General features: G+C 36.0%; 2 protein-coding genes across 5 annotated transcripts; one reads left to right on the top strand and one right to left on the bottom strand.

Moving 5' to 3' along the window:
- Positions 1-115: 115 nt before the first annotated feature.
- Positions 116-1698, bottom strand: LOC107226786. 4 transcript variants are annotated; one of them, XM_046745466.1, is made up of 4 exons: positions 1367-1698; positions 895-1078; positions 635-797; positions 116-529 (listed from the first exon to the last, which is right to left on the bottom strand). In XM_046745466.1, the coding sequence occupies exons 1-4, from the start codon at positions 1519-1521 to the stop codon at positions 357-359; spliced, it is 675 nt and encodes a 224-aa protein (XP_046601422.1). In that variant the 5' UTR covers positions 1522-1698; the 3' UTR covers positions 116-356. The 4 variants fall into 4 exon arrangements, with proteins under 4 accessions (XP_046601422.1, XP_046601424.1, XP_046601428.1 ...); XM_046745468.1 differs by having other exon boundaries at positions 1372-1698; XM_046745472.1 differs by having other exon boundaries at positions 895-1008; positions 1372-1694.
- Positions 1699-8160: 6462 nt separating this feature from the next.
- Positions 8161-13845, top strand: LOC107226812. Its single transcript, XM_015667735.2, has 4 exons — positions 8161-8579; positions 9175-10531; positions 11419-12222; positions 12353-13845. The coding sequence occupies exons 1-4, from the start codon at positions 8498-8500 to the stop codon at positions 12588-12590; spliced, it is 2481 nt and encodes an 826-aa protein (XP_015523221.2). The 5' UTR covers positions 8161-8497; the 3' UTR covers positions 12591-13845.
- The last annotated feature ends 1078 nt before the right edge of the window (positions 13846-14923 follow it).

The following is a 14923-nucleotide window of genomic DNA, read 5'->3' as shown; positions in this document are numbered from 1 at the left end:
GTTGCATTGCCATATTTTTAATACATCGTATTAGTTTAGATGATAGATTAAACACAAATGACTTTTGGGTGAAAATGATAAAGTATTGGTACAATGAAAAGTGACAAAAAATCGATTATACAGTAAGGATGCTCCTAGTATAATTTTCACCACTTTATTGAAATTAAATACACCAATAGTTTATTTATTTATTCAATCTACAGAACTTTATTGTTATTTACGCATGTACCACTTCGTGCTCACAATATTTATGCGAGTTTTATCTCGCCAAATATGTACAAATAATTTCACTTGCTGAAGAATTCCATGTAACCTAAGTTTCAGGTACAAACCATTCAATTACCAGTCAGCCAAATTCATTTCTCAACAGATATAACTTTGTCGCGATAATCATGGCCAAATAGAGGGTGCCTAAGTTTAAGATTCTTTGGAAAGGGTACGCTTGCCTTTTTTGGAGATACCAAATCTATATCCACTATGCTGGAAAGTTTCTGGCGAACTTGTACACAGCCTGCAGGTTTCACATTAACTGCAAGAATAATATAAAGACATATCAAGAATCCATTAGAATAGCTAGCTATTTTTTGCTACAGAGAATATTAAAAAACGAATCAGTGATGACAAAATTAATTACTTGTTTTGTAAGGTCGCTTTCGTCTACCAGTATTAAAGACTAAAGACAAATGCTGCTTGCTGTCACTTGCACTTGAACATGTTTCATACAATTCGTTCCCAACTTGAAAATTGTTTTTTTTCCCAAGCTTTATTGATTGCCCTTTAAAGTTCTTGGGATTGATCTGTTGATGCGAAGCAGTGAAATGTAACATGAATAACGATTTAAGAATGAAAGGCAAAATATTGATACTTTTAATATAGCTGCAGGTTACTTCTCACCGTTTTGGGAATATCGAATACCCAAATTTCCTCATCTTCAGAAATGTCTCCTAGGTTCAAATTAGCCTCAGTAGTATCGTAGGTCAAATTTTCATTGTGGAATAAATCTTCTAGCTGTAAAATAAACACGTTATGTGCTTGGAGCTGGACCTCCCTGTTGCACGATCGAAAGAGTGGGAAGCAGCTGCCAGATGGGGAAACAAATAAGGCAAGCAGGAAGGTATACTTGTACGAGTCCATACGTTTCCTCAGCCAGGTCACCGATTAGAGTGACAGGTTTGGCTCCAGCTATTGCTCGCTCTTTCTAATTACGGCTTCAGCTCGATGCACAGACCGCGCAATCTATCTCTATAAGTCTATGCAGCTACAAGAATTCATTAAACCTAACCTATTTAACTATTGAAGTACAGACTTAATTAATTTTAGATGACTGCCACTAAAGTCGTTAAGATTTTAAATCTGTATAATTTACCATACATTTGATGGCCTCGGTTTGAAAATTTCTTGCACTCCAGAAATTCGAATGTGATCATCTTTTTTTTCAATTTCACTTTCTGCAGTCCCGTCCGTATCGACATTAGTCACATCACGTGTAGATTCGGTCTCTTTAAATTGTGCTGATGCCATTGATTCGTGGATACTTTTAGAAACGATATGCAATTGAGAATCAGATACTTCTTCTTCTATTTGTTGGTTATCTCTAGGTGACGTGAGGAATAATAAGACTTGAACGCGACTTTACACCTAAAAAGGGGCGTCACGCTGACTTTATGCCGTGGTAGTCTCTACAAAACATGTGCCTCAGAATGTTAGCGCTCCCTCATCGTAATAGAATCAAATTTTGGAACTAGCTTTTGATAGCGACAGCATGCATGTCGGTAACTAGCCTGTCCTTACCATTATCAGAATGGTAGATATTACAGAGCATATCAGTCACATCAGATTTCATGTCATGGTCGATAATGTTACAGGACTGTTTAAACAACGTTGCTATTCTCCACATGTATGGAGAAATTCCAGAGAATAATCCGAGAAAATTATTAACGATTTCGTATCTAGGAACCGGATGAGAAATTCAAGATTCGTAATTATTAAACAAAGCATTGGAAACAAATGATTCGATTGTTATTTATTGCGTTAATTGAAATCTGTTTTTGCAATCTATTTTCTCGCCATATTATCGTTTCGATTAGTCGAAAGTCTATCCGACAGCAATTTCAAGCTATTCCTGACCTAGTTGAAAGCTTCAAGCATGGAGACTAGAGTGAAGGAGTCCGAACGCATATGGCGGAATCGTCGAAAAGTGGTTCGTGAAAGTAACGAAAGATCTTGAAGTTCGGGATGTATTCGCAAGCGATACCAGCGCCTGGTTACGAATAGGATACGTATGTGAGGATCGACGATTTAAAATCACCGCGCTGACGGTAACGCTGCCAAGCGGTTACAATCCGCGGATCGTTCATCACTTTCACCGGATGTGTGTGAATGTAGTCATTTTTTGAAAAAGTATTTAACAGTAGATGCAGTTAAGTAATGTAAAAATAAAGCGGGTATACAAATTTGTCAGAAAAATGTTTAAACAATGTTCCACAATATGGATTCAAAAGCAAAGATGGGTGTCCATTTCTTACTGTATTCCATCTTGTACAATGGGTTGTTTTAGACGGATCACCCGTGTCTTGAACGTACAAAATTTGAACATCGTTCTTCTTGTCATTTTTACTAGCCGGTTTTGAATGAGCTTCCTTTTTTTGTATTTTATCGTTTGTCACGCGAGACGTGCTCATTTGGTATGCAAATATCGTGTTTTATTGTAACATCTTGTGTCGACTGCAAATGGACAAGCGGAGGAGAAAGATGCTGAAATTGCCGAAGGTATGTGCACCTTGTTTACTTTAATTAAGAAATTAGATTTATTAAGAAGAAAACTCTTTTTACGTGGCATTCACTCCGACTAAACTAGAAAAATTCGAAGGTAGTACGATTCCACATGCGTTACACATTATCGAAGGATGAGTTTTATTGACAATGAGTTAAATTTACGTAAGAATAAAATTGCCATTTGTAAAACTACAATATATTAGTATTTGGCCAGTAAAAATAAATTCACTTATGCTCATTTCCACACCACCGCAAGCGGTAGAGCACCCAGCGCGTTTTTTTTTACGTGGTATCCCCAGTAGGCCTACTCCACGGAGAATACTTGCAAGATCGATCTTACGTACTTCGAAAAATTGCAGATGGCTTTTTTCACATGTTAATTATGGTAAATTGTTTTTCCCAATCGATTAGTTCTCGCGTATATTCGCAGTGTATTAAAAAATTTTCAGTTCATATAACCCGTTGACTATTTGTTAACGATGAAAGATGACAGTTTTAATTATGGATGAAAGATGGTTGTTTTAATTATGTATGATCGTTTTATCTTACAGGCGAACGGCGATTGATTTTGGATTGTTTGCACACGGGTTTTTTTTCTTATGAGGTATGAGATAATCACTAAAATAGAGAACCTGGTGAATACGCAAAACAATCTGCAAGTAAACAAAGATTGAAAACACGAATCGCTGTAAGACGTTATCATTCACCTATCGGAAGACGATGCAGAAATCTTTGAAGAAATGGAAACAAATCGGAGTAGAATAAGCACAACCGCCAAAATATGACAGAGCTTTATAATTCTAGGGTGAAATACAAAACGAATATGACCTATGAGCGACTCGAGAAAAAAAACCCACACTAAAACGATAGCAATAAAATACTGTAAAAACATTTTAAAAACATTCGGCTGAATAAATTTTACCATACTTTGTGATCATGATGATTCTGAACTACATCGCTAAATCTATGTATCGGCGAAAACAAGTTGAGTGACCCTGAACCAGACCTAAGCCAGACCTAAGCCTAAAAAATGAAGCATTCATTTTTCAGTATAGTCAACAAAACTCTGTCACCTGGAACGGATGATAATACAATTAGTGACGTACGTGCAGACAAAAATATACTCAGCTTAGATAAGTGAAAAATAAAGTGAAGACAAAAGAGACAAATTAATTAGTTGAAAGAGAGAGCAAGTCTGATTAGCTGAAAGAGACAGAAGATTTGATTAACTAAAATAGACAAAAGGTTTTATTAGCTGAAACAGAAAAAAGGTTTGATTAGCTGAAACGAACAAAAAGTTCAATTAGCTGAAACAGACAAAAGGTTTGATTAGCTGAAACAGATAAAAGGTTTGATTGGCTTAAAGAGATAGAAAGATTGATTAGCTTGAATAGACAGAGGATTCCATTATCTGAAACAGATGAAAGGTTTGATTAGCTGAAACGAACAAAAAGTTTAATTAGCTGAAACAGACAAAATGTTTGATTAGCTGAAACAGACAAAAGGTTCAATTAGCTGAACCAGATAAAAGGTTTTATTGGCTGAAAGAGACAGAAAGTTTGATAGCTGAAACGGACAAAAAGTTTGATTAGCTGAAACATATAAAAGGTTTGATTGGCTTAAAGAGATAGAAAGATTGATTAGCTTGAATAGACAGAGGATTCAATTATCTGAAATAGATGAAAGGTTTGATTAGCTGAAACGAATAAAAAGTTTAATTAGCTGAAACAGACAAAAGGTTTGATTAGCTGAAACAGAAAAATGGTTTGATTAGCTGAAACAGATAAAAGGTGTGATTAGCTGAAACAGATAAAAGTTTTATTAGCTGAAACAGACGAAGGTATGGTTAGCACAATCACATAAGTTCATACACTGACAAAAAATGGATTGTATTGATGAATAAAAAACATTCTAAATTTTTTTAATCAACATCTTTTTCTACTTTGAGTGCTTAGAAGTGAATATCTTTTTCGACTGAATATTGTATAGTTCTGAGTGCATATGTTAAAAAATTGATTTCGTTGCCCTGAAATAGAAATTAATACGATCAATTAAACGAGTATTTCTGTACATTTCAGATAAATTTCGTAGATACTTATCCCAAGATTTTCCACTATCAATATACACTACCGAGATTTTTGTTCCTGCGCGTTGAGCGCAGGTTTTCAAATGTCGAGCTTTCTCTCATAACTGAAAGGTATCAAGTCCACGCGCAAAAGGCAGCGTGGAACTTGAAAACTTAATTATTTGTCAAAAAATTGACCAAAGAATGGAAAGATCAGCACATCGAGAGTGCTTAACTCTTATATACTGTTTGCAAAATCGACGCGTAAAAAATCGTGTCCGATTCCCGTTAGTAATTTACGCGCAAAAGGCTGCGTCCAATTTTCCTGATTATTCTACGCGCGATAAGGCGCGACAGAATAAACTGTCAAAAAATTTGTATTGCTTGGGACTTGCCCCGAAAAATTCTGTAGAAACCCAATCCACATCTGCATCTTTTCGAATTAGATACATTGCTATGCGGATTGTTCTTCTCAGATTACAAATCGAAATTGGGAGGGAGGTTGGAGGAGGGCATGCATTATTGTGTGGCGTGACGGTCGGCGGTCCTCTTCGACGCGAAGTCTTCGAGCTCAGCATCTCTCCCCATCTAGCGTACCACGGAACGCGATAGATAGTCCAGAGATGCGTTTTGCCCATTCAGACGATCACAGAGTTCGATTGAACGGAATAATGATCGGTAATGACTAAATAATTGAATTGAACAACGATTAAAAAATGGTTGCAGAGTGACAAGAAATAGGAAATTAATTCTCGTTAATATTCAAATGCTTACAAATGGTCGAGAGACTCGAATACGGAGTCTTTTGGGAAAAGAATTTCTGTGATCGTTTGACGCTGTGGATTACAAAAGTTATTAACATCACGGTAGATCGCGACCTTCCTACCCTTGCCTGTTTCCCAACGAAACCACCCAACGGAAAAGAGAGACTCACACACACATGCATAAATCCCGCGACGGATCCCAAAACGTCCACCTACCTACCCGGTTACCTATATTCGATCTAAACGATTCTCCATTTTTTCCAACACACATCATTCTTCGTCATTTGCGCCGTGGTCACTGACTTACATTTTTGTTGGTTAGCTGTAGGGAGCAAAATGTTTTTGTATCTTACTGTCTGCCTACTCACAATACAGTATCGCGGTTGTATCCCGCCAACCCTAATATTGTATGTATTATTTGAGTAAATGTTGGCAGACTATCGGTACATCAACATTTTGTAAAATTGATTAAAAACATCCTGTATGCCAATTAGCATTTTTCTAAGCGAGCTAAGCCTGCAGTTGATCAATACTTGTTGGATGTTAAAAGATTGAAAATGATATATAATATAAGATGCAATTTGATTACGTTACGTTATACCAGATTTCGGAATTTTATCGATCTGACGATAATGTGAATAAATGAATACGTTCAAACCTCAGGTGAACCCACCACTTAAACGACATTATCGATAAATTCAAACTTCGATTATTACATCATTTGCGAAACAATTCAATATCGCGAGTGCCGAGTAAGCGATGGTTACCTGTCGCGATGCTCATTCCACTTTTAGCAACGTGTAAAATTTCTAACTTTGAATAAGCTACGGTAAATTAAATTGCGAAAAAAAAATTATTCGACTGAAAGTCAAGCACGTTGCGATCGCGAATGAGCCTATCCATGCAGCTAAGAAATCGAAGATTTGTGTAACAATTGTTACCGCCACGCCACGTGACAAAGGAATCCCAGGAATATACCCATAACCTAACACGTGCAAACTCACCAACGTTGCCGAGAAATAGGAAAGTTACTCGGAAGTCTCTGCTTAAATCTGTGAAAAACAAAACAGAACACTTGAATTTATTTAACAACTTGGCTTTTCAGTTTTCAAATTAATTATTTATTATTGTTGTTTAGTTTCGTATTCATTGCACGTTATGCAAGAACCAAAGTTCGGCTTTATATGTACCACCTTGAATTATCAATGAATAATTAAAATAAGTATTGTTACCTCGACTCTGGGATGCTCCACACTTTTACATATAGTAGTTCTTGTAGCATCTCAGATTTATTGGTGAAGCAACGCACTTTTTACATAATTTTGATCTTCACTAATCTCTTATAATCCGAAAATCCGCACCGCAATAACACTCGATTCTACACTCACTTGTTGTGCTGTGGCTGTCTGAACGGACGATATAAACTTGCTAACAATGCAACTGCGCATTTGCCGAAAATCAGAAAAAAAATAATTATATTGACACTCGACGCACTGCAGAGCCAAAAATAGACAACACTGAAATCTGAAGTTACACAAAACAATGAAATCTCGGGACACGAAATTCACCTTCAACTTTCGCAAAATATTCTTATTTAGTAACACGGTTTTCCTTCAGGCTACACGGTACTCCTCTTGTGTTATTTACAGATGAACATGGTGGAAATACACTGATCGAACAATGTCACACAACCTGAACAACGCGGTTTGAACGTTGAATTAATACTGAAAGCACATGATCTTGCTTCGATTGCTCGGAAACGACTGATTGCGACTGAAGCCGCACAGCGCTCGGAAGAGATTTTAAAGCTGTTCTTCCCCTCTGCTTCCCCTCTCCTGGCCACAACTCGATGGGTAGAGGGACAGAGAGAGCGGGAAAATTATTATCTTCTGTCCTTTAGAGAACTGATTCGAATCCGTTCACGGGACGCTTACACCACTAATTACGCTCTATTTTATATATCTCTATGGTCTCGACGACCGGGTGAAAACACCACGTAAGCTACACACAGCGCGATTAAACGTTTAGAGCATTGCCGTAACATGCGACGTTAGGCAAAGTATGAATTCTCCAACCACTTAGGAATATTTCTTGAACGGGATTTTCTCAACTTTGCAATTTCACTCTGCAACGATATATTTACGGCGTGGTTAGTTGCTTGGTTGATAATACGTGATACTGCTGATACTCCCAAACCCGGCCAAAACCGGCAAACTAGTTACGCAAAATAACCCACAGTATTAGTCTTTTAATGGACGGTGGGAAATGTCAAAAATGAAATTACAGAATCGATCCCTAGAAGAGCCATCTCTAAGGGCTTGAAAATTTCTCCCCACCACTCATTGGATCTGGGAGTTGTTGATGCCGGATCAAATGTACAGAGATGGGACACCTTTACTCCAGTCTACATACTGCAGCTAATGTCTCATACATTCGGTAAGCTTCGAGAAACTTCGGTGACAATCGGATTATGTCATGGTATTGTATAGTGACGTCTCGTAAGCAATTTTCCCATAGATCGCGTCCAATGCCGTCCGAGCTGATGGTTGGCTGATTCTGTTTAACCCAGTATCCTAATTGGGAGATATTTCCCGCCAATATTCCGGAGAGGAGTGGATTATTTTCGGGCGCCAAAACGCACACGCTCGTTGCTTGGTGCCGGGTGCTGTGTGTTGTGTATTTTTCCACAAATTTTGTCGAAGAATGCAAGAAAACGCGAACGGTTTGTAGATAAATATTTGACCGTGCACCACAATACTTAACGTGGCATTATTATCAACGAGACACTGAACGACTGGAAAACGTAAGGAATTGGCAACACGTCCAACGTCCCACAGCAATACCCGGGTTGCATATTTCGGAAACGTCGGAAGCATCTTGTAAACTGCGAAAGATGTTGAGCGTAGCAACAGCAGCGGTTCACCGAAATATACGGCCAAAAGCCACTACCACGTCACCAACTTCACCCAATATCAGTATGTATACAAACCTACCTAACCTCAATTTCATTTATGTGGGTCAGCTAACATGTTCTTTCTTTCTGTCAATAATGATTCTTGAATAACGGGATTTGTTGACAAGGATAAGATGATAACGTGATTTTTTTCACCACTGTTGTATTTCTACTCATTTCACTGATTCGCAGAAGTCCTGCTGGTAATGTTACGAGAGCTACGTCATTGCGATACCATTTTACACTTGAAATGAACTTTCCATTAACGTTGACTTTCCATTAAGCACTAATCAATCTTCGTCTTTAGCCCGGAAAAATTTGTTCATTGGTTATTTATTTTGTTCCTATTTTATACCTCTGGATACGTGACTTGTCTGAATCGGTATACTTTCAGGCAATGACAATTTCCTACAGCGATATAACAAATGTGTCCAAAAACTTTAAGTAACAGCTGAGATACTAGTGCAGAATTACATTAAGAATTTAAAAGAATCTTTAATTACTCACTGAACAAATCACCATATAATTTAATTTAAATTTTCAAATTTTTGTTTAATATGATGGAAATGGTGTCTCCTATAAATACTGATAGCTTATCGCTTTTTTTTTTTAAACAGTGGTTGACACCAGTTGTACCTGGAATGCAAGAATAACGCAATCTGCTAAGCGGAGACGTAATCATCAAGGTCCTTGTAGCGCTCGAAAGAAATTAATTCCGAGTCCTACGGAAGATTTATCTTTAAATTTAAATCTCAATAGTAGTGAAATCACTTTGACACCCATAAAGAAGACTATAGGTAACACAGGCATTGCTGATCGAAATAATTATCATCAAACACCTAGCGATATCACACATAAAAATGATAGTAACAAAACAAATGATGCCACTTCCATGAGAAAGTGTAATGACGTTTATCTTATCGTAGAAGTACACGATAATACTGCTCCAACAACAAAAAATGGAGCAGTCAAAAGTGACCACACAGAATCAAAAAATTGCTCTTTGATGCCCTTTGTGAATTCAGATGAGATAAGTATTCGACCAATAGTTAAAAAACCGATTCATAGGAAAATTCAAAAAGATGATGGAACTATTTTGAGGTCTGAGTTAACGATAATCAAGCCTAGTTCTGGAGCAACTTCAGAGCCAGTATCTATGAATGTGCTCAACACCGCAGAAATACAGGTGCAAAGCAAGTCTACTAGTCCGAAAACTCCTGTTTCAAAAGCCACAAAGTGTACAAACCCGGCATCTATTAGTACTGTTGAAGCAAATAGTAGTTTTGGGAATGCTTTGATTACCACAGAAAGTTTCTATAAAAAATCAGCTGCCCAAAGATCGACAGCAACAACACCACTTTCACTGTCAAAAAAAAATCCAAATCAGTCCAAATCTAATTCATCCATTGGTATAAAGTCAAAGATAGCAAGAGCGGTTGAAAATTTAAAAAACTCATCGGAAAATTCTATAAATATATTTTCATTAAACACAAATGATCAACCAAAATCAAAAACGAGCAAACACATTGTGAATTCAACTCCAAAGGTTGCAGTCATCATAAATCCTGTTGTGCCGAATCTCCAGGAAATATGTACCGCCCACAATAATTTTGATGCATCTGCTATTCCGGAGGAAATGTTCAATCCCTGGAATGGGGATGATCTTGAAGAAAGTGGATCAACCTCCCTTGGCAGCATTAAACGGCTGGAAATACTGAAAGTACCAGATGACAGGTTGCTTACAGAAACTAATTTACAAGAACCATATCACTTGACTGGATTCCCAAACCCACCTGGAGAAAACAGATGTTGGTTAAATGCAACCTTGCAAGCATTATTTGCCATGCCCCTGCTAGATACATTCCACCACTACAACTTGCAGGATTGTTCAAAATTAACAAAATATTTGATCACTACCAAAGTACATTGGATGAAGGGTACCAGTGGAAGGGAAAAGGCATATCAAACTATAAAGTGAGTGTATCATCGATCTATTGGCAATTCATATCAACTACTTTGACACTAGCACTACATAGCGTTTTTTTAAACTTGACCTTTTACATTAAAAAATGTAAATTTTATTACAGTTTTCAGAGAAGTAATCACAATTGTGTTCCTTTTCCTGAGGCTTCAATGTAATCTTATTACAAATAGTCATAAAACTCGAGTGTGATGATTATAAAGTATTACACCTTTTTTAATTGTGTAACTACAGCAAATTTGAGACAAAAATAATTACTTGACTTACTGCACTGGTTACATCGGTGTGAAATACAACTTGAAAAATCTTGTGTTCCAAAAATATATTGGTGTGCATTCCTCCTTGAAATAGTACAATCTTCATTTCTGTGCATTTGAGCAGATAATGACACTGAACAAAAAACGTTTAGTCACTTTAAACGGAAACTACGACTTTTATCACATTCTTGGTTTTAGCATTATTCACCAACAATCTAGTCACTGCTTGTTGTGAGTGAAAACTTTCACTATATGCAGCTTCGAAGTCAAAGGCTCTGCAATTAGCAACCATTTATATTATAATTACTGGATAATAATCAATTTTGAGTGACCACTTTTCTCATTTTTTTAAAATGACATGATTGCTATTCTGTACTGCTTTTACTATATTTTTCATAATGTTTTATAGTTCAAGTTTTTTCTGAAGCAGATCACGAACCATTCATTGAAATGAATGTTATTGTTTGGATTCATCTAGATTCTTCCACTTCTGTATTACATTTTATAGTTCACATTCTAAATAGTTATTGAAATATGGAGATGACGTAGAGAGAAACCTGAAGCATAGTGAGAATTCGACCTAAATGAATACAATGAAATTCAAATCATGACGTGATTTTCAGGTTATTAAAAGAAGAACTTGGTGTACTTGATGAAACATACCCCTCAGAGCGTCAACAAGATGTATCTGAATTTCTCATGATTCTGCTAAACCATATTAAATCAGACTTAGGAAAGTTGATTTCAGCTGAAGAAGGTGTAAACGAGATGGAAAATGTACCGAAAAATCAGCAAGATTCCCATAAAGTATTGAAGACACCTCAAACACCTAACAAAAGACAACCGTTAGCAGATATTTCTATACCACAAAATAACGGTATGAAAAGGAGCCACAGTCTTGGAGATCCTAACCAAAGCCCTAAATTAAAAAAACTAGGTTTGAGTCATAACAATAATGATTTGCTAAGTCCGAAATTACGTAAATTGTCCAACCCATCAGATCCCTCTTACAAAGTGCACACACCACCATTGGCACCAACAAATGATGAGACAATGTTGCATAAAAATCCTGTTGATGAGAACTTCCAGCTCCATTTAATGGAACATTATACTTGTAAAGGATGTCAGAAGCATCGCCAAAAAAAAGTAGACAACCTTATGCTTTTTGTCGACATTCCTTCAGACGATATTATGGCACCAATAGATTTGCAAAGAGCCGTAGAGAATATTTTTGCACCAGAAGAGAGACATTTAACCTGCGGAACATGCAAACACGATGTTCATATAATGCGTACCACATTTAGGCGTCAACCCAACATTTTGACCCTACAGGTGAATAGGTATGGAATGTCCAGTGAAGGAATATTTTCTAAAATAAGCACTGATGTTACAATACCAAAGAATTTGGATCTTGGTGCAACATTCTTGTGAGTATCTAAAAAACAAAAATAGCCCCTTTAAGTTTCGTCTTTTTCAACCCTTAAAATTAGCAATATTATATCTAAACTTGTTACATTTCTATTGATTAATAAGTAGTTTCAAATCTGCTGTTAACAGAAATGATGCACCCAAAAATTCAACTGCGTATGAGCCAATTTGCATAATAGCACATGCCGGTGGCACCATGGACTGCGGACACTACACCAGTTACGTCAGGCATGGAAATCAGTGGTATCATTACAACGATATGGATGTAGCACCCATGACAGAAGAAGAAGCTTTGTCTGCAGCCCAAATGACTGCTTATCTTGTATTTTTTGTAAAATCGGCAGAGCAGGACTCTGATGAGGTATAACTTTAAGTTTTATAGGTCAGATTTCAACTGGAACAAACACACAATATTTCTCATTCAATGAAAGGTCCTTTTCATACTTATACCAGTTCCAAAATTACATTTGGTGATAACTTTCTTAACCAGACAAATTACAAAAAGCAGATCTCATGATAACAGTTATTATCGCTAGCTGTTTGCTAGCTATCCAGATGTTGAATGATTCTCACAATGATACATTGTATTTAATATATTTAATTATTCATTTAAATTTTATTCTCGGGCATTCCATATTTTTTACTGTTAGCATAAAAAAATATGGAAACGTCTCTATTTCGTTATAAAATATTAACGTATCTAATAACTTTACCCACACAGTGTAGTTGGAAACTAATAATTAATTTAAAACTGAAATTTACTCAGCATTTCGGAGTGTTATTTTGGGCAACTTTTTAATTATACAATGTACTAATGATGCATATACATAATTAGGATTCAGAAATCTTGACATAAAGAAAATCGCCGATAATATTCTCTGAGAATATAATAGATTTTATCATTTGGAAATCTAAACGTGTAGTCTTTACAGAGCAATTACCTTAGGAATGATTATACTTTAGAGTAATCAAATTCGAACCAAGTGTGCAACACTTCGTATATAATCGTAGAAATGAAGTGATAAGTATTCGCAATAGAACGTAAAATATTTCATATTTTTAAAAGTAATATGGCAGTGAAATACCCATTTTCTTTGCCATTTTATCAACATCCTAAATGGGATCTATAAAAAAATTAAATATCTTCCCCGTCTATATAAATCCAATAGCTCTTTACTAATTTCTATTAGCACTAAGTCCTGTATTTATTATGTGTATTGAACCAACCACTCTCATGTGCGCTTCTTAAAAGAGAGAACATTATAATTTAGTTTGCATGTACAACTTCAAGGCATGTGCGAATGTCGAAATTAAACGGTAACCTCGAGGTTGTACTTCAGTTTTTCGATAAAAAAATTCAAATACACCCTTTTATTAGTGTAATGTTATACGTACATATTTCGTAAATTGTGTTTAAAATAACTGTGTTTTGAAGTATATATTACCTTGAACTGTATATAACTTTCAAGTTCGCAGTAAGCTCTTAGTGCCTTGTCCAAAGTTTTGTATATATTTTAACTTTTGATATTGGTGAAAATAAAAATAAAACCGTTACCTACCTTGATTGACGTTGTTTCAACTTATTATTACATTACTTAGTAAATATGTTACACACCGTTCTCCAATAGACTTGAAAAACCAATTGCCTTTCCGCAATAACTCTAGTCATGTACACCGCACCTACAATGAATATTAATCAGAGAAATGCTGGATTTGTATACAAAGAAAATAAGCGTGGTAAACCCTTGTAGGAATTGAACAATGTATTATAGTTGTCTGATTAAAATCTCTTACGCAAATCACGGTGACAGCGTGTTATCAGAAAATACTTCAACATAACTAATTTTTAATGATGTGTTGTGACAAATCATGTTTTGCTATAAATGATCCACGATTGTCCCAAATATCATATCTAAAATAGTTTGCGGCTTGACTTTTCTAGAATGTGCTGCCATTTATTAGAAACTAAAAATGTAAATAAATTAATGAGTTGCAATAGCAGTTCTTTCAGACAATATTCGCTGCACTTGATTCGATACGCATTGCCACTAAAACCACAGATTTCGCTCTATTCTGTAAGGAAAGTATCAAGTGGAAAGATTTTTACTGCAAACAGTCTTAAAATTTTATTTCTCATTTATTTTCTAATGTTTGCAGCAGTAGCAGCAAGAACACTTAACTCCAAAGCACAGCTAATCATGTATTTCTTCACAACAGAATTTGAAAATTGAAGTAATTGAAATGTTTTAGCGTTTGTACAATTTTTTTACTTTATTTTATGGTAAATTTGGTCATTGCATATCTCTTCAGTGCCAGATTGTAATATAATGCAGAGGCACGAAAGGCACAGGACTTACGTTTCGAGGATTAATACTATTTTTAGAGCATTCACAGCTCGTACTACGAATGATTTCAAACTGCAGTAAAATATGTATAACGGGTTGCAAGCGACTTAGAAAACGAATGCAACGTATTTGATATTGGATATGTTGTATAGCTAGTTTGCCTGCGACTTACACATTAAATGTTGGTTCAATAGAAACCTGGTGTCTGACTTCCGTCAGAATGGCTTGTATTTATTGACAATCAGTTATAAGAACAAACTAGTTCCGTGTTATATGTACCAAACTATATATTGGAATAAAATTGAATATTACTGTTACTACTGATGTGTTTCAGTCTTTTTTTGAAGCAGCGGTG

This window comes from Neodiprion lecontei, chromosome 1, assembly GCF_021901455.1.
Source record: "Neodiprion lecontei isolate iyNeoLeco1 chromosome 1, iyNeoLeco1.1, whole genome shotgun sequence".
NCBI lineage: Eukaryota > Metazoa > Arthropoda > Insecta > Hymenoptera > Diprionidae > Neodiprion > Neodiprion lecontei.
Note: the sequence above shows the minus strand (reverse complement) of the source record. Positions and strands in the feature narration are given on the sequence as shown.

Coding starts and splice junctions, on each gene's coding strand:
- LOC107226786 (XM_046745466.1), bottom strand. CDS start 1,521: ATGGCATCAGCACAATTTAAAGAGACCGAATCTACACGTGATGTGACT. Junction 798..894: donor TATTCGATATTCCCAAAACG/GTGAGAAGTAAC, acceptor TCGCATCAACAG/ATCAATCCCAAGAACTTTAA. Junction 530..634: donor AAAGCGACCTTACAAAACAA/GTAATTAATTTT, acceptor TTATTCTTGCAG/TTAATGTGAAACCTGCAGGC.
- LOC107226812 (XM_015667735.2), top strand. CDS start 8,498: ATGTTGAGCGTAGCAACAGCAGCGGTTCACCGAAATATACGGCCAAAA. Junction 10,532..11,418: donor AAGGCATATCAAACTATAAA/GTGAGTGTATCA, acceptor CGTGATTTTCAG/GTTATTAAAAGAAGAACTTG. Junction 12,223..12,352: donor GATCTTGGTGCAACATTCTT/GTGAGTATCTAA, acceptor TGCTGTTAACAG/AAATGATGCACCCAAAAATT.